General features: G+C 40.4%; 1 protein-coding gene across 1 annotated transcript in view; it reads right to left on the bottom strand.

Annotated features, from left to right (window-relative positions):
• kcnk10a (potassium channel, subfamily K, member 10a) overlaps positions 1–5,657 on the bottom strand; it is a 36,136-nt gene extending 30,479 nt beyond the window's left edge. Inside the window, exons 1-2 of the mRNA XM_085432957.1 lie at positions 5,124–5,657; positions 2,814–3,199 (exon numbers count right to left, since the gene is read on the bottom strand). Coding sequence (XP_085289083.1) covers positions 2,814–3,199; positions 5,124–5,178 — 441 coding nt within the window. The 5' untranslated portion in view covers positions 5,179–5,657. The remainder of the gene's footprint in view (positions 1–2,813; positions 3,200–5,123) is intronic.
• Positions 5,658–25,394: the final 19,737 nt, after the last annotated feature.

The following is a 25,394-nucleotide window of genomic DNA, read 5'->3' on the forward strand; positions in this document are numbered from 1 at the left end:
TCTATTTTTTCTCTGTTGCTGAACTGTTTTAACATTGTCAAAATAAAGATTCAATTCAATACAATACAATAGAGGCTGGGGTCTACCACACCAGGCAAGACCCCTGGAGCATAGATGCCGCTGAGACAATCCAGCACATAACAGCAGGGTGCAAGGCAGGCGAGGCATACATGGAATACAATAATCAAATGTCTGGGATAGTATACAGAAACATCTGTGCTGAGTATGGCCCGGAAGTGGCCCTAGGGTGATTGAGAATCTCTCCCGTCACTCTGTGTCAATTTTTTTTGTGTCTGTGTTCATGGGCAGGACTCCACAAAGGTCCCTGCTTTTGAATGAACACATCTGCTCTGATCACCCACCTGTCCCCTCAAACCCAAACCCCAGGAACTGCCAGTGGCCTTGGCAGATAGGAATCTGGAAGTAGGCATCCTTCAGGTCAGTGGTGGCAAACCAACCGCTGGCACTGATGGCCTGCCTCACCCCAGGGACCGTAAGAATTTTGCATCTTGGATCTCAGGGTTCACAACCTCTGAACATGTCCCTTGACATCTCCTGAGGAACACGGCGGCTGTTTCGAGCATGCTGCAAAAATTGGGGTGCCCCTGGGCCAAACATGAGTGTGGGTCGACAGGCAGCCTCATCAGCCTCACCAGCTGGGACTGAGATAACCAAAGATGGAACTGCACTACCCAGAAAGAGCCCAAGGACCTGCCTTTGGTGACCACCTGCTTTTCATCATCTTCCAGAGGCATACAGATGTTGCATCCCACACTTTTTTGACACATTCGAGCTGCCATGGTTGCACAGGGTGAAGGCAGCTGTCACCCAAACAGGAAGACAACACACAAACTGAGTTTCTCCTGTTTCACTGTTTGTCTTGGTGTGAATAGGATGCTTAATGTTATGTGTTGTAATTTGGGAAGCCAGAGACTGAAAATTGCAATGCATTAGCAGGCCTGAGAAGCTCTTGGTCCCAGAGCTAAGGCTTTAGCCACACTTTTGAGCCTTGGACTATCATGGGGTGGGGTGTTTAAATGCATCTGTGGCTCAGGAGGTGGGAGGGATCATTTTACTAATTGTTCAATTATCCTTGGCCAAGATATTGAACCCTGGTTTGCCCTCAAGGCATTCATGAATTTGTGCGAATGTGTGAATGTTAGGTTGCAAGTGCTCAGGCATAGAAAAAGCACTTGTCTAGATTTGTGTGTAAAAGAATGAATAAGAAAGCATTTTCAGTGCTCAGTAGAAAGGTGCTATATAAAAACCACTCTGTTATATTTGACAATGCTGTTGCTCCCAACTCGCAACCTAATGGTATGTATGGTGTCAGCCTAACCTGACTTGGTCTTGGTGCATTTAACTTTTGAAGTTGCAAGTCAGAATTTCTGAGTTCCCAGATAGAAATTTCAATTCGAGTGCCCGAACAGTCTGAGTTTCAACACAGATTTTGCAGCAGCGCATGTAAACAGTAGCAAAACTGTAAAACCTGTAATCTATAAAACCACTGTTATGTATTTGTGACTGGTTAAATAAGCCAAGGACGGAGTCCTGACAAGGATCTATCCATGAATGTGCAGTGTTATTACATTTTTAAAAAGAAGAAAAAAGAAGGAAAAGCTGCTACTGAGTCATGAATGTCTGCAATACTTACTCTTGCTCTTTTTCCTCTCCTCCTCCTCCTCTCCCTTAGCTTCCCTGCTTAGCCTCTTGTGTCCTTGTCTAGTCTCGTGTGTTTTGTATTACTTTTCCCTGGAACACTCTCTCACAGTCCGTTCTCTAAAACCTAAAAGAGGAATTATGGATTGGATCAACTGGTACCTAAATGCAATTGACACCCCTTTCTCAACTTTCTGTTCTCAAACTGATCTCCCTGTTGGAGCTCAGTCTGGGGGGGGGGGGGGGGGGGGGGAGTTATTTTTTTTCTCCTTATCTTTCCTCATGTGGTGCATTTTCCATTGTTATACCTCTCTGACCTGTCTTCCCCATATGATGTTTTGTGTAATGTATGTATGGTCGGAGGGTAAGATGGCGCCGCCATTGTGTGCAATAGGTCAGCAGCCTTATGAAATTTCCCCTTGTGGGACTAATAAAGGTATATCAAATCAAATAAACAGCCTTTCTTTCCTTCCTTTTCCAACCTTACTACTTTGTTACTTTTACTTTTGTTAACGGCCTTTCATGTTGTCAGTCAAAACATGGATGAAATGAGATTATCAATTTTGCATTGACCTCTCTCATATTTCTACTGAGAAAAAAAATATTTTGCAATGATTATTTTTTATCATTTTAGAACCACTCCCAAATATGATATTAAACCTAAAAGATTATGCTTTACACAAAGATGACTAGTTAGTAACATATAAACAGAGGTCTATGTTTTTCAGATTTACTAAGAAATACTCCAACTTTACCACTTTTTAATTTTTTTGTAATGATCTTATGTACTATTATTTGCCATTCTTTTCTGAATAACATCCAAAAGCCAGTACACTCAAATTTCAACAAATTTATTGAATTAACCATAGTCAGCAGGCTTTCCTTCCAAACACATACATGCCCAGTCATATTCTTTCAATAAAGTACATCATTAAGGAAATTCTTCAAGGATATCTGGAAACATTGAGCAATCTCCGCATTTGTACCAGACTATTCATTGTGGTCTGTATCCACACCAGGGTGCCTGACAGAGTATGTGCTCGAATGGCGTCAGATCAATGTGACGCTTAGGTTTCAGTTGACCTGAGTCCCCACTGGGAAAACCAGTCAAAGACTGAGGAAAGGCAAATCTATCAAACAGCAGCTGCTCTTACCTTGATGATAGCCTCCAAGTCTTCTGCGGACACACAGGGGTGTTTTAGCAGGAAAGCTGCCTTCTCTGCTGTGATGGTGATCTTCTGGTTATTTTCAAAGGGTTGCTCAAGCGCTTGGAACACCAAACCCCCCGCCACCAGGTAGGTCACCACCACTACAAACACAGCTAGCACAGTTTTCAGCTTCATCATGGTGAAGGGAGCTGAGCCATCGGCCACCGCCTCCATGCTGGCCACCATGCTCGGCGGACGGGAGGAGGCGGAGAGCCTTGGCAGAACGCAGCCCATTGGGTTCTGCATAGTGGCCACACTGGCATGTACTAGGCTGGACTGAAGCATGCCTGGCTGCACCTTCTTTGGTGAAACCAGGTTGGTCTGGACTTCCACTGAAACAAAGGGGAAATGAAAAATAGAATGATGTGATATTTGCATGATTGAAGTGATGTTTTCCACTGACAAGTGCTCTGATAGAAAACAGGTGATCAGCAGGAATAAGCATAAGAAAGGACAGTTTGTTTGATTTTAAAACATATGCTAATAATTTTGCAGATGAAGAAAAGCAGAAAGACCAAACAAAGTCCTCAGGGTACTCAGTGGTGGTAGTTAACAGTGATGCAATGGGAATTCACTGAAGTACAATTTGTTAGTCTATATGCTTATGAAGTGCTTATAAAAATACTTTTTACATGTTACTTGAAACCAAAGAAAAAATATTTGATCATCATGGATTTATCTTTGTTATCGTTATTTGTCAGTATGTTGGTGGGCTGGAGCCTATCCCAGCTACCACAGGGCGAGAGGCAGGGTATACACGGGACTGGTCGCCAGTCTGTTCGCATTCACATCTATGGCTAATTTAGAATTAACAGGTAACCCCACTAACTGCATGTCTTTGGACTGTGGGAGCAATATGATGTTTGGAAGACTAAATAAAACAAGCACTAAGGTGCTGAGGTTACTTTCACTTTTAACTGACACTAATAAAATTTCTCACCACTGTCTCTGTTATAGAAACAAAACACTGAGTGGATTAATGGACAAGTGAATAAGTAGATTCAATTCATGCCTATTCAAAGTCACAGAACTTGAAGCAATAATGAACTCTATAGGTTTTGAATGAACAAACTAAATAATTATTTAGAGGATGTCAGCTATTAAACCACAGCAATAACAGGGTGCAGCACTAGAATGTTCCTTCTTGACCTTGGGCAGAAAATCACAATTCAAGTTTTGACAGTTGTTCAACTGCATCTCAGATCTAGAGGCTTTCTGATTTGGTGGATAGTGTTTAGAGTAAATTCTATCGATATCTCTTTTAAACAATCATTCTCTGAATATAAGTAACTGCTGTTTATTATTTGCTACGCCACTGAAAGTGTTACTGTAAAAAAAATCCCAACATATTAGTGAATGTCACACCTTCTTCTGTGGTTGACAAAAACAGATCGTGATGAGCTCTCAGAGTAACAGCCCAGCAAAGCCAAACAGGTGGATTTTGCATTTCTTCTATTCACGACACAGTGTTATGTAAAAGCAGCACAGGGAATCATGACAGCTGCAACACATTTCACTGACATTAGTACACTTGTAGAAACCAGCAGAGACGGCTGCTTTGATTTATGTAATCAGTCAGCTGCAGTGTGTACAGTTAAGCTTACATGCAGGTGTACACTTCAGAAATCCCGCAATTAATGATGTGCCAACAGCACTTGAAAATAATAGAGGGGTGCCATATAAAAGACTTTGAACTGATCAAGAGCTTGCAAACACTCGATAAACATGCGCATGTTGACGGTGTGGGAGAACGTGACGGTCATGCGGGATTCGGGGGGCTATTTCCACGGGGGTGGATGAGGTAATGTTACGACAGACCTCCCCGCTGCATCACACCGGAGCATTTGTTGACTAACAGCCTCAGGCTAGATGTCCCTGCGTTGCCCCGCTGTGGGCATAATTACTCTTTCTGCCATTAAATGATTTCTCAGGTATAAACACCACAGAGTACCGAAGACGGCTGCAGTGTTTGCCCATAGTAAACTTCAGCATGCAGCTTCCTGTGGAAATTCAATGTCTGGTCAGCATGTTAAGTAGCCAAGCCAGTGGGAGATACTGGACCAATTAGTGTTTACAGAGCAAATAAAGGTCACAAAGAGCAGTTTGACTTCAGCAGTTCATTTCAAAACATGCAGTAATGGGAGGATGTGAACGCCAACTTTCACCGAATCCAGAACGACATCTAACGCGAAAGTGCAGCATGAATAAAACACACCAGCACCTTCACAAAAACAGCATACTGACTGACGGGCTAACCTGGTGGAGGGTTCATGTTCCCTGGTTTTCTTGGATTCTCAGTGGGAAATTTCATCTTGGCTCTTCTGGCACTGCCACTATTAGAAGAAATATATATCCAACTTTCAGGGTCTTTCTGTTGATTCCGTCGCTTTTAACCGGGAAAGAATGGAAAATGGCAGGGAGTAAAAAGACATTATCCGCAGCGCGTGGTTCCGCTTCAGTGGCTGAGAGACTTGCTGCTTGTATGAAGCTTCTCTTCTCCCCAACGGTGGCGGTCTTCAGAAGCGCACACCCACCGCTCGCCGCATCACCGTCTGCATTGTGTAGCAGTAAACACCATGGGCGCGGGTAACGAGAAGCGATGCTCCACTGAAGAATCTAACCATCACATTGCGACGGATTTCTGTTATACATTTACATCACGGTGCATCTGAACAGCTCTGCGCTGCTAGTTGTCAAGACCCACCACTCCCAGATGCTGCTGCTGGTGCAGTTTGGCTTAATCTCCACACCGTAGCGCAGCGTCGTGCCTTTACCACTAGATCACGTTTGTCCAAATGAGAGGAGCAAGCAAAGAGAGGAGAGATGCTGAACCACAGCAAGACGCGCTTCAGTGTTTATTTAACAATAACACCTGGTAGCTGTTGAGAAATATAAGCATTATATAAGAAGTCTGTGCTAAATTAAAATATGTTGACTTCATTGTTACACGAATTAGGGTTAGGATTGTGGAGTGTTAAAACTCTAACCCTCTCCTTTCATCTCCAACAGCATTCAGTCATATCAGGCCTATTTGATGGCACAAGATTGCTGCCATCTTCTGACGCAGTTAGCTATTGGCTCTGGAAGCAGGCTTGATTCTGCTTGACTACAATTTCATAGCCAAGTTTGTTGCTGTTTCTTTCTTAAGAGCCTGTCCACGACCTGTTAACGAAGGCGGAGCTTGTTAAGCTGAGAGGTCAGCAGTTTCTTTGATTGTTTGGGCATTCACATTGTGGATAAATCTGTGGTCTTTAACAAGAAACTAATGGGAGACCAGTATGCTAGACAAGCTGCCACTGGCTATGCTTCCTATGCTCTGATCAATCTACACACAGTACAGTAACCGAGCTAGAATTAGCAAGTAAACAGATGCGATAGCAGAGTTAAGAGTAGTGTCAAGAAGTTTTAGTAACCCTTCAACATGTTAGCAAGTAAACTCTTGTTGCTATAGAAGAGAGAATCAAATCCGGTTTAATAAAACAGCCACGCTGAACAGGTGCAGTTTGTCATTTTCAGATTTTAGATCTGAGAAATCAGACTTCATACAACACCTTCATTTCTCATGTATGATTTATCCCTCTTTAGATTGTCAGGTAACCATGTCACAGTGCGGGTGCCTGCGTTTTTTAATTTTATAAAAATATTTAATATACATTTAACATCAAGAAGTTGTTCCTGTGTTTCTGAGTTAACAGCTGTTCCTTTGAGAAATATCTGGTCCTCACAGCAGCCACAAAAAAACACACATTTTTTAACCTCATCTTTTTTGATACCGGTGTTCAATCAGAAGCAATTCAGTTTTGTTTAATTTTTTTTAGTTTTGTGTATACGGCCCCAAATCACAAGCTGCTTAAAGTTGCTTTATGTTGTGAGGTAAAGACCCTTCAACAACACAAAACCTCAACAATCAGAAGACTTACTATGAGAGAGTACTTGGTAAAAGTGGAAAGGAGAAATTCCCTTTTAACAGGAAGAAACTGTCAAGATCTAGACTCTGGCAGGACTCCTTAGTCAATTATTTATAATTATAATTAAGTATAAAAAATAAAATTACAGATTATAATTATGAGTCAATTATTTACCATTATTTACAGTGAATATGAATAGTCAAAAGATTATACAGTAGTGACAATCCCAAACTCCTCTGATGCTTTCCAAAGTTTCCAAACCATTTCCCAGACTCCCTCTTTGCAAAGACATCTCACCACTCTGCATCTCAGGTCTCTCCAGGTAGACCAGAAAACAAGGAAAGGCAGGTAAGTGTCACGTAGGTGGCTGAATGAGGATGTGGACACTGTTTATTATGAAGACAAAATGAACACAACATGATAGGTTGCACTAAACTGAATGACTGGACATGACTGAGCTAGATGTGTTTCATTAAAAAGACAATGTCAATAGAATAGAAAGAGGTAAGATGACAGATGGACTGTGACAGTACCTTTCCCCAACCTATAAAGGGAGTCTGAGGAGGAATTCTCTCACCATCTTCTTGTCCGGGATGGCGGGATGCACGACCTAGGATCATTCCTCTGGGCCATATTCCTCACAATCAACCAGGTACTGGAAGCCCCTTCCACGACATCTGGTGTCCATAACTGAGCAACCTCAAATGGGGAGACAGAGAGGATTAATCACTGTATCATTTTCAAACGGTCCAGTGTATTTGGTTGCAAATTTCTTAGGTTTCATTTGCAGAGGGATATTTTTTGCAGATAACCAAACTTTCTGACCTGATTGATAAGAAGGTGCAAGTATCTGGTACTGATCAGCCAGACATTTGTTTTGCTCTTACATTCTCAGGAGTGCAGTTCAAGTTGACTTCGAGTCTTTCACAAAAGATGGCCACCATAACAGAGCCAGGAAGTATATTGTGTGGTTGATGACCCATACATTTGGCAGTATGTGCCCACTAGGTTACTTTTGACCGGACTTTCACAGGGATGAGGAGTTGAGGTGTGTTACCTGGGTTCTACTCTTTTCTTTGGGCGTTTCGAACCAAGGAATCTATTTCCCAGGTTAACAAACCAATTACGCATGATGTAGGCAAGATAGTTTCTTCCTTGGGCAGTCTGAGGAGGAGAGCAGTTTGGACAAGGCAAGATTTATATTTATATTTATATTATGCAATCTGGATCTGTAAGTGATGGTAAAGGAAGGCTAGCTCTGTGGTTGGCATGAAGCTGGACACTCTGGTGACAGTGGCAGAGAAAAGGACACTAAAAAAACTGCTGGACATTATGAACAATGCTGGGCATCCTCTGCACACGGCTATTAACAACCAGAAGAGTCTGTTCAGTGACAGGTTGCTTCTCCCCAAGACAAGAACTAACAGACTTAAAAACTCCTTTGTCCCACACGCCATCAAACTGTTTAACTCCTCTCTGGAGGGGAGAGGGAGGGGAAACAGGAGGACAAAGGAGGGGGGAACAACTAAGCTGTAGTGCCTCTTCACCTCACTGTGCAATACCTTTTGTGCAATACTTTTGTTAATAGTCAACGGTGCAATAGACTCCATACTTGAAATGTGCAATTCACTTGTATTTTTATTTTTATTCCTATTTATTCTATTTATCCCCTTCGTATATTTTATTTATATATGTGTGTGTGTGTATATATATATAATATTCTGTAACTGTAACTTCTGTCGGTGCTGTGCTTTTGGAAACCGAATTTCCCAGAGGAACCCACCCGAGGGATTAATAAAGTTTTATCTTATCTTATCTTAAAGTTGAAGCAAGTAAAGAAAAGAGCCCACCTGGCCTGACGAGCCTTTGATCTCACAGCTTACTGTAGGCAGAGGTGGGAAGTAATGAAGTAAAAATACTTTATTAGTGTACTTAAGTAGAATTTTCAGTACTTTACTAGTTTTTTTGACAGTTTTTTACTTTTACTCCCTACATTTTTAAACAAATATCTGTATTTTCTACTCCTTACATTTTCAAAATGGGCTTGTTACTTTTGGTTTAATGGATTTGAGGGGAGTTATTATTTTACATCACTGTGAGCCTTCAAACATCAAACTGATTATATGCCTAAACAGTAAAACATGAAAGACTGTCCATATGTATAATTCATATTGCATAAAAAGATTGTGCCATAGTCAGGGGTTAAAGTGAGTCTTTTTTGTGTGTGTGTGGTTTTTTTTTTGGCATAGCACAGGAATGACCACAGGTGACCATAAGTAACAGTTGCGGTACTTCACCATCTAGCTAGCCCTACAGTAGAGGAGTGAACATAAAGAATGGTAAATGGCCTGTATTTGTATAACGCTTTACTAGTCCCTAAGGACCCCAAAGCGCTTTACACATCCAGTCATTCACACACTGGTGATGGCAAGCTACATTGTAGTCACAGCCACCCTGGGGCGCACTGACAGAGGTGCCACCGGGCCCTCTGACCACCACCCGTAGGGAACGGGTGAAGTGTCTTGCCCAAGGACACAATGACCGAGACAGTCCAAGCCAGGGCTCGAACCGGCAACCTTCTGATTTACAAGGCGAACTCCCAACTCTTGAGCCACGATCGCCACCGAAATAACATGCTGTGGAAAGGTAATTTAAAATACAGTGTTTCTATCAGCTCAAACACACAAACTGTTTTGTGTTCAGCTTGTTGCACACAAAAAATCCTCCTTTTCCCCCACATTATTCATATTTCATCGAGGCATTTTTTTTTTCAAATTTTGCCCATTTCTTCTTTTTGATTTCCCCTTCCAGCATTTGGTTCTTTAAAAAGTCTGTCTCAATTTGCTGGGGGATGCTGGTTCTTCTTCTTTGAATGTTGCAGGGATGGTAGTTGCCTTTGTAATTTCTCTTTTATGTTTCTTGCGGTTCAAATTCTCTAATTTATTTTGTCTTGATGTTATGTTCTTTCTAGATAAATAATTTAAAAATTTTTTTTAAATCTTATTTATTTTTTTGCTTGTCTATATATTTCCTGATTTTAATTTGTTGTTATTACTTATTTCACCTTCACCTTTGTTTATTCTTCTTCTTATTAATTTCAGGTTCTTTCTTTCATTACTTTTAAAAAAAAATTGTCAGTCTTTGCTTATGCGTTGTCATTACTCTGTCTTTGTTAATCAATCAATTAAAACTTTTAAATCCATCCATCTGCTTATCCTTTTCAGGGTCGTGGGAGCCTATCCCAACTGTCATAGGGCGAGAAGCAGGGTACAACCTGGACAGGTCGCCAGTCTGTCGCAGAGATAACACACAGGGACAGACAACCATTCACACTTACATTCACACCTAGGGGCAATTTAGACTTTTCAATTAACCTATCCCCACAACATGTCCTTGGACGGTGGGAGGAACTCCCGCAAACACGGGGAGAACATGAAAACTCCACACACAAAGACCCTGGCCTGATGGTGGAATTGAACTCAGGACCTTCTTGCTGTGAGGCAACAATGCTACCGTGCTGCCAACTTTTTTTAAACTTTTTAATCCAGTCCTCAAAATATATTCTTAAAATTGTATTTAGTGAATTTATTTATTATTCTTGTTTTAGTTTATTTATTCCTTTTATTATCTGTTATCAGTTTCAATTATGTCTACCAGGCCTGGGGAGTGACCTGCAGTATCACCGTCCTTCCACCGGATGGTGCCAGATAGCACTTAAACTCAGTCCAACCACTTTTTATTTATTTTTTTATTTTTTAGCTCTAATAGCCTCTTTGGACACACGGTATCGCACTCTAAAGAATAGACTAGTGCCTACTACTTTCTCTTCAGCGCTCCACTAATTCCGGTTTTACACCTACCAAAGAAAACAAATACACAACGTAGACTAAAACAATGACAAACAAATACATACATTTACACGGCTATCCTCAAACAGCACTATGGGTTGTTTTTATTTATGGGACTATTATGCTCAAATGCCATATTAAACAATTATTGCAAACAATTATTGCACACTTTCTGTAAATCCAATAAACTTCATTTCACTTCTCAAATATCACTGTGTGTGTCTCCTATGTGATGTATTTAACTGACATATATGTGTGTGTGTGTGTATATATATATATATATATATATATATATATATATATATATATATATATATATATATATATGTGTGTGTGTGTGTGTGTGTGTGTGTGTGTGTGTGTGTGTGTGTGATTTTTTCTAGTTACTGTTCATAATGAATATATAGTGCTGCACAAACTGTGCACCTCACCCCCCTTTCTTCTCCCACATGTTTGCACCGAGTAGGAGATGCTCTGTATCTCATTGTATATCTGTATAGTGACAATAAAGGTATTCTATTCTATTCTATTCTATGCATGGAGGGAAGGTGCCTGGCATAGATGGACTCTCAGTCGAATTTTATAAAGCTTTTTGGTCTGAGCTTGGTGATGGTGTCATAGAGGTTTTTGAGGAGAGGTTCACTGAAGGATCTTTACCTCAGAGCTGCAGGAGAGCTGTTCTAACACTGTTACCAAAGAAAGGTGATTTCCAGGATATTAAGAACTGGCGGCCTGTCTCTTTATTGTGCACTAATTATAAAATACGGTCAAAAGTGCTGGCAAACAGACTGAAGAAGGTGATGGATCTGAATGCCAGGCAGATCTATTGTTGATAATGTGTCACTAGTCAGAGATATGTTGGAGGTCTCCAGTTCATTGTGATGTGATATTGGTCTGATTTCTCTGGACCAAGAAAAGGCTTTTGACAGGGTTGAGCACTGGTTGAGTGTGTTAGAAAGATTTGGTCTCGACTTAAGTGACTTAAGTGTAGGGGTAGGTTTTGATTATCGATTAAAATCTTTTCACAGAATGCTCTGTCATATCAGGGAGTGAGCTTCTGGAATAGTCTTCCACTGTCAGTGAGGGAAAGTACAAGTTTACCCATCTTTTTTTTTTTTTTTTTTGTGTCCCGTTTGGATCTTTAGCCATCAGAATTGTTGTCTTAAGGCCAAGAAAGATGCCAAGCGGATTTATTTTACCAAGTGGATCATCATGGCCTTGCCATATTGGTCCATTTGATTGACCTTTATTATAATTATGAATTCATTTTATTTTCAGTTGCTACAAACGGGACAGACATGACTGGGGGATAGGACAGGGAGAAAGAATGAAAGAAAGAGAGGGAGAGAAAGAAAACCAAAGGGGAGAAGAGACGGTGAGAAGGGGGGGAAGAAAGAAAAAAAAACAAAAAACACCTGGGTCACCTGTATGGAGAAAAAAAACAGAAGAGAAAGCAAACAACAAAGAGCAACATAATAAAAAAAACGGCACCATCACAATAAACTAGCTAGCAGTAGATATCAGTAGATACTAAGTAATAAACGATATTGTGCCGCACGCAAGATAGTGTTTACCCATCTTTAAGAGTCACTTAAAAGGGCGGCTGAGGGACACACAAACATGTGATCATGTTTAATAATCATGCTTTATATTGGACGTGAAAAAGAGTTAGTGTATTACAAAAAGGGAAACAACTATTAGTGTAATGGGTCAGTGCAATATCAGGACAGTCAGGGCATGTGCAATACTGGGGTTTGTGCAATATAATTGATGTGTTTCCGTTATTGTTATCTATACTGTCCTCTGTGTCCACTCTTCTTGTCATTGTTTGTTCTAGTATAATGTGATCACTGTTTTTATCCTTGTCACATGACCTGTAAATACTGTCTCTGTATGTTTTTACTAACTTGTGTTTAACACCAACCTGCCAGAGGGTCTGCAGATGGAAATTAGCCCAATGCTATAATCTGGCATATTTACATTTGTTAAAATGTTCATTAATATGTATTGCCCCTCTTTCTAAATAAAATTAAATAAATAAATAAAACACAGTCTAAAGGCCAGACAGAGAGACTAAATCAGGAGTTGGAGTCTGCTTTTCACTGTATAACTTCCCACAATGCTTCCACCTGGTCACCTCTGCTCTCTTGGATAGAATATGCTCATAACTCACTCACCTGCTCTGCTACCGGTCTCTCTCCTTTCAAGGTCTCCCTTGGTTTCCAGCCTACTCTATTCCCTGAAGTTGAGATGGAGTTGGCGTTTCCTTCAGTTCAACACCAAGTGACGATGTCAACGTGTCTGGACCCAGGTTCAGGTGGCCCTCCTCCAGTTCATTGAGCACTAATGGGTATGGCATGGCTGTCTGGTAGACAGATTCCTCTGAGGGTCCTCTCTCGCAAACTTTGCTCGCCTCATAGGACCATACAAGATCGAGCCCATCATCAGTCCGTCTGCAGTTAGACTAAAGTTGATCCTGGTGCATCCATCCCACTTTCCTGAAGTGGTTGTGGTGTAGTAGAGCAGGTCATCTACTACCGGTTGGTGGTTCAATCTCTGGTTCCCCCAGTCTGCATGCCAAATATCCTTGGGCAAGATACTAACCGTTGCTCTCCGGTTAGTATCCATTGGAGTATGAATGTGTGTGAATGTTAGCTAGAAAGCACTTAAAAGCATAGAAAGGCTTGTGCTTGTGTGAATGGATGAATATGGCATGTTGTATAAAGCAGTTTGAGTGCTCCAGGAGAGTAGAAAAGCCCTATATAAGAATCAGTCAATTTACCATTTACTTTCCACGTTTCCCAGATCAAGCCTGTTCTCAGGTCACATCCTCCAGGACCCGTCCCCTGCTCCATTTTCAGTCAGGCACTGGTTTCACCTGCAGTACTCTTGCAAAGGATCAGCTACTCATCTCACCTAACTGCCTGCCCTCCTGCCCACTGTTCACCACCAGAAGTCCTCCAGAACCCAGAAAGAGATCCCCCACCTTCTCCAGTGCTTGCTCGCAGCCCAGACACTCCCTCAGTTACCCTCCTCAAAGCGTCTCAGCTGTAGCTTGCAAGTAAGCAAACATTCCTCAGCCCACACTCACCTATAGAGCATTTTTCTGCCATTTCAGTCAGTTGGTGTGTAAATAATGTCTGGTGAAGAAGTGAATCAGCTCTTGAGTCTGCTTTTAGGTCTGCCTCTCGTATGAACCCTCTGGGTTCATGACAGGGGCAAGCAACATGAATGAGCAATGTCACTTGTTCTGGGACATAAGAATGCACATACATGCACGCGCATTTCACATACATGAGAAATCACATGTACTCTTGGGGCCTGTGTAGGTACACTGTGCAGACCCTCTTTGGAAAGAAAGTTGAATTCAGTTTCATCAGAATCAGAATACTTTATTGATCCCTGGGGGAAATTATTTTTTGTTACAGTGCTCCATTATAAACCAACATAAACCAACATTAAGACAAGACAGACAATACGCTAACTAAGAATAGTACAATATATACATATATATACATACATAAGTCACTAAATAGCTGGAAAAGAAACGTGTAGTTGTAGCAGTAACCAGTGTGTTAAGTGGATGCGTTGTACAGGGAGATGGCCACAGGCAGGAAAGATTTCCTGTGTCGTTCAGTGGTGCTTTTCGGTAATCTCAGTCTCTCACTGAACGTGCTCCTGTGACTGACCAGCATGTCATGGAGTGGGTGGGAGGTGTTATCCAACATTGTCTTTATCTTGGACAGCATCCGCCTCTCCGACACCACCTTGAGGGAGTCCAGCTCCATCCCCACAACATTACTGGCCTTACGGATTAGTTTATTAAGTCTGTTGGCATCTGCGACCCTCAGCCTGCTCCCCCAGCATGCAACAGCATAGAGGATCGCACTGGCCACAACAGACTCATAGAAAATCCTCAGCATTTTCTGGCAGATGCTGAAGGACCTCAGTTACCTCAAAAAATAGAGACGACTCTGGCCCTTCCTGTAAAGTGTTGTGGTGTTTTTAGCCCAGTCCAGTTTATTGTCAATGTGTACTCCAAGGTATTTATAGTCCTCCACAATGTCAACACTGACCCCCTGGATTGAAACAGGGGTCAAGTGTTTCCTGGTCTTCCTGAAGTCCACGATCAGTTCCTTGGTCTTTGCCACGTTGAGCTGCAGATGATTCTGCTCACACCACGTGACAAAGGAGTCGACCACAGCCCGGTACTCTGTCTCATCATCCCTGCTGATGCATCCAACCACCGCAGAGTCATCAGAAAACTTCTGAAGATGGCAGGTCTCTGTGCAGTGGCTGAAGTCTGTGGTGTAGAGGGTGAAGAGGAAGGGGGAGAGGGCAGTCCCCTGTGGTGCCCCTGTGTTGCTGATCACCTTGTCAGACACACACTGTGGGAGACTGTGGGAGACATTCATTAGCCGCACCTAGGCCTGATTACTGCCAGACTTGTTAAATCACGAAATCAGTTAAATAGAATCTGACAAAGTGAATCAGGCTAAAAGATTACAAAAGCGACATCATGCCACAAGAACTAGATGAGAAACAAAGTCACTGACATCTATCAGTCCGGAAATCATTACAAAGCCATTTCTAAGGCTTTGGGACTTTCAGCATCATAACCCTGACTTTCCTAATCTAACTCCATTTACTGCTGTAGATGATCTGTTGAAGCTGACATTTAAGCCTAAAGGCCTTATCTCAAGAATTAGCAATTGTATAGCCTCCTTTAAGAATATAACAATGCCAAAGATCTAAGCAGACTGGGAGAATGAGCTGGGGGTGGACTTAGAGGAGGAGACCTGGGAGAGTGCTCTTTTAAGAGTAAACAACAGCACTTTTTGTGCCAAATTAAACATCATACAGTTCAAGATTCTACACCGCATTCATTACTCCAAGGCAAGACTGGCTAAAATATTTCCAAACATAGATGCAAGCTGTGACAGATGTAGAAATCCCTCTGCAGATTTAACACATATGTTTTGGTCATGTCCAACTTTAAAAGCCTACTGGTCAACAATTTTCAAAACGTTGTCCGAAGCATTGAATGTTGAGCTTCAACCCAATGCAGCTATGGCTATATTTGGTGTCACAGATAGAGGACATAGAACATTAAGCAAGAGTCATAAAAACATAATTGCTTTCACTACACTGCTTGCACGCAGAAGGATATTGTTGCATTGGAAGTCAAAAAAGCCACCCAAAGCAGCTTTGTGGTTTAGTGACCTGACACAATTTATACAGTTGGAAAAGATAAAGTACGCTGTCAAGGGGTCAAAGGAAAGATTCTTTGCTGTTTGGGATACATTGCTTTTTTTTTTTTTTTTTGCCTGTCCCATTTGGCTCTTTTGCCATTAGAATTATTGTCTAAAGGCGAAGAAAGATGCCCAACGGATTTACTTTGGGATACATTGCTAAAACATTTAGAGAAAATTAAAACCATACCCACCTGAAAGATGCTTGACAGCTGCCGTGAATCCTTTTTTTGTGTGTGTGTGTGATTGGGATTAATTTTGTGCAAACTATTCCCCTTTAGGCAAGGCAAGGCAAGTTTATTTGTATAGCACAATTCAACAACAAGGTGATTCAAAGTGCTTTACAGAGACATTAGAAACAAAAACAAATAAAAAGCATGATTTAAAATTGATTAAAACAAGCAAACAAACTAATTAACAAACAAACAAAACAGTATATAAAATCAAAACAGATAGAATCAGAACGATAGATAAAATCAGTAGTTAAATGTAAGTTTTGAAATTTAAGCTTAAATTTCAAAACTTTAAGTGCACATCTTCAAATATGGTGAATTTCCTTGTACCTCATTTAAATTCACTTTATTCATTTATTTATTTTAATTTTTTTTCCTTCTGGATTGGTGTCCAATATGTTCTTGGGGTGGGGTAAATATATAAAAAGGAGCGTTGTGGCCTTGCTATATGTATGTCTTTGTACTACATTGTTGATGCTCAATAAAATAAATAAATAAATAAAAATAAAAATAACTGGCCAGCCAATTTGTCAGTGCAGGAGAACACTAGGTGATGTGGGTGAACTTTGTGGCTGTGGGGAGGGTAATCTCACATTTATTCCATGTGGACCCCAAATGGATTTGCCAACACAAGCCAACAGGATTTTTTGGGGTCCATATATGGGTGTTCTATGGACAAGCCCCCTGTGGGTTGCCAACAGAAAACCATGATGTGGGCCCCTTGGTGTAAAGCTAATGTGGGGCCTGCACAGACTAAGCCACTGAGGAGAAAATTAGGGTTTTCTGTGTTGAAATAGAAATAGAAATAAATAGAATAAATAGCCTCTCCACAAATCGCTGCCTTATCCTGGTGGAGGGGTTTGTGTGTCCCAGGTATCCCAGAGACTCTGTTGTCCAAGGGGTTTTGCCCCCTGATTGGGTCTCCCATGGCAAATTAAGAGACCAGACAAAGAGCGATTGAGAAGACCCCTATGAGTATACGATCAAGGGAACTAAAAAACAAACTTATGGAGAAAACTCAGGTTTCAATGCATTTGCGGTAAAGCTACATTCGCTAGGACACGTAAATATGTCTATAAATATTAAAACAAATAACATTTAGCTTCCAAACAAAAGAAACAAATTTATATTGTGATTTCTCACAAAATCACAAAACTAGTGGGCTGTTATCTGATGGGGAGTTTATGAAACGGTGTCTAATGGCTTAAATATGACAGATGGCTTGATGTATACTTGTATTCTTCTATATGTTTGAATCCAAATTTCATATTGCCCTCATGTGGGTGGTCAGGGATAACCAAAGGACCAAATGTAGACTTAGAGCCATACAATCCCTAGGTCTGTTCTATACTGTCTGTAGATGGTTGTCTCAAGACTTTCCATTTGGTTAGTTTGTCAAAGTCATGTTACACTTTTTCAGCTATTGCTGCAATTTGAAGTTTTGAACTTAGTTATGAAGCTGCCATTTTCTGATAATTTTGTTTCCAAATTTAAAGTTCTGCAAAATGAAAGTTATTACACAACTGAATAAATGGCCTGTATTTATATAGCGCTTTTACTAGTCCCTAAGGACCCCAAAGTGCTTTACATATCCAGTCATCCACACACTGGTGATGGCAAGCTACATTGTAGCCACAGCCACCCTGGGGCACACTGACAGAGGCAAGGCTGCCGGACACTGGTGCCACCGGGCCCTCTGACCACCACCAGGCAATGGGTGAGGTGTCTTGCCCAAGGACACAATGACCGAGACTGTCCAAGCCGGGGCTCGAACCGGCAACCTTCCGATTACAAGGCGAACTCCCAACTCTTGAGCCACGATCGCCCCGATATAAGTAGTTCTGTTTGTCCTCAGGTAATAATTGGTGCAAAGAGTTATTTGATGTTTTTTTCCTTCCTCGCTGCCACTGCAGATTTATTATTAGACAAACTGTCATAACAGAAACTACAAGACCGTTGGCACCATTATGAACTTTTTGAATTCATGAGTTTGTAAGTTACTGCAAATTCAACCCAAATTCTGGGTTGAATTAGTAGCAATAGCAACAACAGTGTCAAGTTAATGATGGGGGACAAATAGACTTAATTTATGGCCAAGGGCATCTCAGAAACTGATGAGAATTGTCCGGTGGTTTCTTTCTATTAATTTGCTGTAAAAATAGATTTTGCATGTAAAAGGGTTTTGGCCACAATGTTTGCTTTAAACAGCATGCTTTCAATGTCTGCAGAGTTGTGCAGAAATGTCAGATGAGTTAAGCTAAGGCTGTGTTTGTGATTAATTTCCAAATTGTTATGAATAATATTAAGAACTTTTATTTTTTCATTGTCACCTGATCCATCTCTGTATCATAAAACCAAGCAGTGGAGATCTATGTGACCAGCATAGTTAGTCCTGGTCACACGTTTGTTTCTCAGTAGTGTAGTGTAATTGCCATACATCCAGTAGATGGGGATATTGCTCTATGTAAACGGAAATGTTAATTACATGCTGAGCCACGAGGGGGTGTATCCTATCAATGTGGTAGATGCTTCAGATAGTCCATCAATTTAGATACAGATTTTATCTAAATTTGCATGTAAATCTAAGGCAGATTTCAAGATGTGACAGCTCTGAATTTATGCCCAGCTCTGTGCCAAAGGCTGAAGAACAATTATGACATTTATTGCCCTTGTTTTTGTATGATTGACCAGTCAAAAATATATTTTTCTTTCAAATTTCCTTTTGCTTAGGACACTTGAAACGTCCTTATATTTTAAAATTATTTAAACACTTTATTGCTATTTTTATCTAATAGAGTTATTCTGTTCTTACTGTCTTGGGGCAACTGTAACCACATAATTTCTTCTAGGATTAATAAAGTATTCTGATTGTGATTTTGCTTTGTTACTTTTAAAAATTTAGACAAAAAATCATTACTACATCATATCACCATAACATTCAATTTATATTTTTAAACAACTTTTTAAATGCCACTATATATTTCTTTATTTATATACAGTCCTTCAGGAAACTCACAGTTGTTTTACACACAAAAGTCAAATAAATGGGCCTCAGTGAATAGGTGAAAATGTTCAGAGACCAGTCACTGCAGTTCCCATAGTGGAGCTGATTCCAAAGAGTAGGCGTAGCACCACTGAAGGCTCTGTCTTTGTAAGACCACAGCCTGGTGTGAGAAATGGAGACTAAGCCTTTGTCTGTGAAAGGCAGAATCTGGGACGGTGTAGGAGAAGATCAGATAAACACTGGGGAGTAAGAACATCTAGGGATTCATTTTACAGGATATCTGGGAATTGATTAGGATTCACTGGAAGTGCATAAGGGAGTGCGTGACTTATCAGGACTTAGTGTAGGTAAGAATTCTAGCAGCTGAGTTGTGCATACTGCAACATGTCCAAGAAGTGTTGCAACAGAGGTGTGCAAAATACAATAACACAAGAACAAGCAAATATAAGAATGGGTAAATCTGAGAATTATAAGAATAAATACATGTACAAATATAAGAGTGTATGTGCATTACTAAATATGTATACTAAATATGTATATACACGTGTGTGTGTGTGTGTGTGTGTGTGTGTGCGTGTGTGTGTGTGTGCGTGTGTGTGTGTGTGTGTGTGTGTGTGTACATATATATAAAATAAAAATAAAATATACAGAGGTCAGCAGTTGGCTGTTGTGCAAAACAAGTGGCATTTATGTACAGTATGAATTGCATAATGTTGAAGTTCCGGTAAGTGACAGTGAGGCGTCTATGAAGTGGGGCGATCGTGGCTCAAAGATTTGGCAGTTCGTCATTTAACTGGAAGGTTGCCGGTTCGAGCCCCTGCTCGGACAGTCAGTCTCGGTTGTTGTGTCCTTGGGCAAGACACTTCACCTACCGCCTACTGGTAATGGCCAGAGTGGCCGATGGCACGATATGGCAGCCTCACCTCTGTCAGTCTGCCCCAGGGCAGCTGTGGCTACAACTGTGCAAACTTGCTAATGGAGATTTGTCGCGTTAATGCGGTTATGGCATTAACGTCATTTTAATGAGATTAACGCTAAAGCACTAATATATATATATAAGGTTATATATATATAGCCCTGAGACTCATGAGGTTTTGCGAATAGTGGCAATGCTCCACCCTAGATAAACCCTGTGGGTTTGTTATGGTGATTCTGTTTGTGCATCCTCAACATTGGGCAGACAGCCCAATGTTGGTCTGTGTCTTTCATCACAACAGGATAACTAGTGTGTGTATGACTCTCAGTTTTATGATGTTAAATCATATTCAGTTAGACAGGTCATTTTTCCTTACCTCCATGTACTAGATAAGGTTTTTAAATGAATATGAGGTGATAGTCTCTCTCATCCAGTGATGCAGATTGGATGGTGCTCCCTTGCTTTCTGTAGCTGACTGCTACAGGGTGATTAATGTGTTCATTCCCCATTATTAAAGACTTGTGCAGTGCTGCAGGCTACAGATATAGGGCCTCATCATAAATCTTAGCCAAATGAACAGTCAAATAATCGCTCATCGGAAATGAAATCTGGGCTCATTAATACTGCCGCCTATACTGGGGTAGAGTACACATACATGCACACCAGTCTAGCTATCTTATTCTCATGCTGCCACACACATGGATGACTACATGCACGTATAGAAATGCACAGAAAAAGGAGGGGGCTCTGGTCTGTCATCTTGGTGTACCACTCCACAATGACAGGACAGGAATTATTGGAGAACACAGATACAGGTTTGTTGTGGGTCTAATCACAGGCTAAGACTGGAGCTCTCAATAATAACCTCACCATGTTGTTTAACTTCCTTAACAGGATTTATCAAAAATTCAACTGATGGAATCAGTGCTCATAATCTAGGCTAGCAAAGAACCAATAAACATTCAAAATAAAACATACAGTTTGGATGCTCAATGTGGAACTAAGGCATTAATATTGTACATTGAAAACTTGATGTACACAAAAATAAAATTAGATATCAGAATTCACTTAGATTCTAGAAATATAGTTAAACAAAGAAACAACAAAGCTGTGGTGTGAATGTAGTGCCTGGAGCACCTGTGTTCACTGGGGAACGACCCTCATAATCTGTCTCAACTAAACAGTATGTCAGTCACTCCACACTGGACCTGCCAAGCAAGCCAGTCGCTCATATTACATGTCATTTGACAAAAAAACAAACAAACATATGGAATTATTTAAAAATGACAACAAACACTCTGATGTGATTGATCTGTTGTAAAATTGGCTTGATTTATTTTCTTGCATGCTTTATTTTTATTTTTAAGGCACTGTCTTTGCTATACTACTATCCCTCTTCTATGACATCTTCCTTCACACCCTACACACGCCACATACACACACCACATCGATAGAGACAGTTTGTCGTGGTCTGGGTGAGTCAGTGTTTCTCTATAGTGCCTGGCGCCCCTCCTCTGGGTGGAGTCATCATCACTCCTCCCAGGGCTCCCACCTGGAGCTGATTAGACCGGCATTACTTAAGACCAGCGCTCACAACTAATCCTATGTTAGTTCGTGGCTTCTCGTATCCTGTGTTCATCATAGTGCTTGTATCTTACCTTGTTCTCTTGTCTTCTCAGTTGTCTCACTCCACCTCGCCATAACTCTTCCAACCTGGATGCTGGTCACTTCTGCTCCACCTAAGCCGGTAATCTGTCATTGAATACTCTCCAGAAACACCTACCTGCCCCCCTGCTTACCTGATTCATTTTCAAATAAAATAGTATCTACCTATTTGCTTGTTGTTATTGTTAACTCATTCACTGCCAGCCATTGGCAGTGAATGAGTTAAACCCATTGACTCATTCACTGCAATTGACGGCTATAGACGTCAATGGCAGTGAATGAGTTAATGTTAATGTCTCATAATGCTTTTCTTTTCTCCTTTTGCGTTCTTCTTACCCCAACCACTGGCTGTGAATTAAACTGAATGAGACAAACTGTTAGGTCATGTAAATTCTCAAATGATAGTGAATATAAAAACGTAATCAATACGAGCTACAATGCTTAGAGCAGGGGCCTCAAACTCACGGCCCTGGGGCCACTTCCAGCCCATGTCACCCTACAGAAAGAAATCTAATGCAATCTGGCCCTTGATGTTCCTTTTTTTGTTAGGGACGATCTGTTTGTTGTCGAGTGCAGTATTTAAATAAGTTCTTTAAAAAGCCCAAACTGATTTAATATGAAGGCAATATGAGCAGAGAGTACAAACATCCTGAGGGATTGGCTGTGTTATTTCAGTGAGAGAGTCAAAAACTAATGTGTACACTTCTGTCTGCATTTTGATTTTGTTGAATACGAACAAAATAATAGCAGAAGTACTGCTATGTGTCTGGCCAGATGAGAGGACCAATGTGTTTATTATAGTTCAATGAAAGGCTTCAGTTAGTTACGAGAGAAAAATAATTTGAGTTTACATTTGCAGTTTTGTCTTGTTATACAATATTTAAAATAATAATAAAAAAACAAAACAAAACACTACATTCACTACATTTTAGGAAATATTTGTAGGGTTTTTTGTTTGTTTGTTTGTTTTGTAGATCTTCTGTTTTTCGACTGCAGCTAGTTCAGAATGCTGCTGCACGCCTTTTAACTGGCACACGTAGATGCGAGCATGTCACCCCAGTTTTATTTTCACTTCATTGGCTGCCCGTGCATTTTAGGATCCATTTTAAGCTGCTTTTATTTGTTTTTAAATGTTTGTCCAATGCTGCCCCTCTGTACCTCTCTGAGCTTCTTCATCCATACATAACTTCCCGGTCCCTCAGGTTGGCAGACCAGCTCCTCCTGAGTGTGCCCAGGACTAATCGTAAGCTCAGAGGGGATCGGGCGTTTGCTGTGTGTTGCCTTTACATGTTAGACAGGCACCTTCCTTATCTGTTTTTAAATCACAACTTAAAACATATTTATCTACCTTGGCTTTCAGCACAGCAGGACTTGTTGATGTCTCTTAATATGTTTTCTTATTAACTATATTATTTTTAATTTTAAGATATTTTATATGTAATTTAAACTGTTTTCTCTCTGTTTTATATTTGTAGCACTTTGGTCAACATTGTTGGCTGTAAAGTGCATTTTAAATAAAGATGCTATGTTATGCTACTTGAACACCAAGGTGGCCCTCCAATGAGATGACAGTGCCAGCACACCCACAGCTCATTTAGGGTTGAAACCCCTGGCTTAGAGCATATATTTTATTAAACTATATTAATAGAAATATGACTTGTCTTTTTACTGGCTAAATACAAAAGTGCAGAGAAAATGGCTGTGCAACCTGTACTAATATCGAATTACTAATCACTTAAAAAAACAAAGGAGAAATAGACATGCTAACTATTCACATATGTTACGTGTTTTTTTTCTAACTCATGAACAGAATGTAGTCTAATAACTAATAGCATGCAGAGGATTGATTATCAGAAAGATTAATGGCATACGCAGGCTGCAGTGACAGATTTATAAGAAGTACAGTTTGATTTATGGATTATGGAAATGAAGAGGACTACCTTTCTTCAAAGGTATCAACGAATCAGTGATCACTGACTGTGACTGTGTGAGAGAAATACACATGTACTGCAGGTGATGGTACATTTAACCAGTGGTTATCAAACTGTATCAGGATGACAGAGTGCACAGATGGACCATGGAGAACTGTCAGGGACATGTGAGACCTTTGTAGGTTAAAACACTGTGGGCAAAACTCTTTTTTAAACACTCTTCAATTGTGAATTATTTAGGTTATTCTGTTTGCTGAACATGTCTTCTTGTAAATACTCCATGCAAGTGTTTTTTTTTAGTACATGTTGTTGAAGAAATATAAAAAATACTGGCCCTAACCATGAAAGAATATATAAATAACAACAAATAAAATTGGGTTTTTACATAGGCTTGGAATGTACATTACACATATCAGGTGTAACTGATTAATATTTACATTTATTACATTAATATTAATGTTTTAATCTAAAATATGATCAGCCTCTCTCTATTTATCGGCTATATACCACAGGCCTTCAAGCTGGCAGTAGTAAAACCGTTACTTAAAAAGCCATCTGTAGACCCAGCAGTCTTAGCTAATTATAGGCCAATCTCTAACCTTCCATTCATTAAAAAAATTCTTGAAAGAGTAGTTTTCAAACAGCTAACTGATAATTTGCAGAGGAATGGCTTATTGGAAGAGTTTGAGTCAGGTGTCAGAGCTCATCACAGCACAGAAACAGCTTTAGTGAAGGTTACAAATGATCTTTTTATGGCCTCTGACAGTGGACTCATCTCTGTGCTTGTCCTGCTAGACCTCAGTGCAGCATTTGATACTGTTGACCATAATATTCTATTAGAGCGATTAGAACATGCTGTAGGTATTACAGGTACTGCGCTGCAGTGCTTTACATCATATCTTTCTAATAGACTCCAGTTTGTGCATGTAAATGGAGAGTCCTCTTCACACACTGAGGTTAATTATGGACTTCCACAGTGTTCAGTGCTAGGACCAATTCTGTTTACACTATACAGCTCAAATAATTAGCAAAGCGCTATTGACTTCATGAACTTCTACACAGATGAAATTTTAACTATTAGAGAAAATAATTAATCATAATCATCTCACAGATGTAACATTATCTACAACTTCTTTCAGTACCATTGATATTCATTTAGAGTCTCTTTCTCCAATTGATCTTTCTGAGTTAACTTTAGTAATTATTTCCTGTTTCAGAGTGACTCTGACAAACTAGTTGATGCATTTATTACTTCCAGGCTGGACGACTGCAATCCATTATTATCAGGATGTCCTAAAAAACTCCCTGAAAGCCTTCAGTTAATCCAAAATGCTACAGCAAGAGTACTGACAGGGACTAGGAAGATAGAGTATATTTCTCCTATACCCGCGTCCCTTCATTGGCTCCCTGTTAAATCCAGAATTGAATTCAAAATCCTCACTTACAAGGTCTTCAATAATCTGGTCCAATCTTATCCTAATGACCTGATAGTACCATATCACCCCATTAGAGCACTTCACTCTCGCACTGCAGGCTTACCTGTTATTCCTAGAGTATTTAAAAATAGAATGGGAGGCAGAGCCTTCAGTTTTTAAGGCCCCACTTCTATTGAACCAGCTTCCAGTTTGGATTTAGGAGACAGACACTATCTCTACTTTTAAGATTAGGCTTCAAACTTTCCTTTTGCTAAAGCATATAGTTAGGGCTGGACCAGGTGACCCTGAATCCTCCCTTAGTTATGCTGCAATAGGTATAGGCTGCTGGGGGATT

Source organism: Copadichromis virginalis, linkage group LG15 (genome assembly GCF_057382275.1).
Source record: "Copadichromis virginalis isolate Kocher_CV1m ecotype Utaka linkage group LG15, C_Virginalis_male_GT1.1, whole genome shotgun sequence".
In the NCBI taxonomy this organism is placed as follows: domain Eukaryota; kingdom Metazoa; phylum Chordata; class Actinopteri; order Cichliformes; family Cichlidae; genus Copadichromis; species Copadichromis virginalis.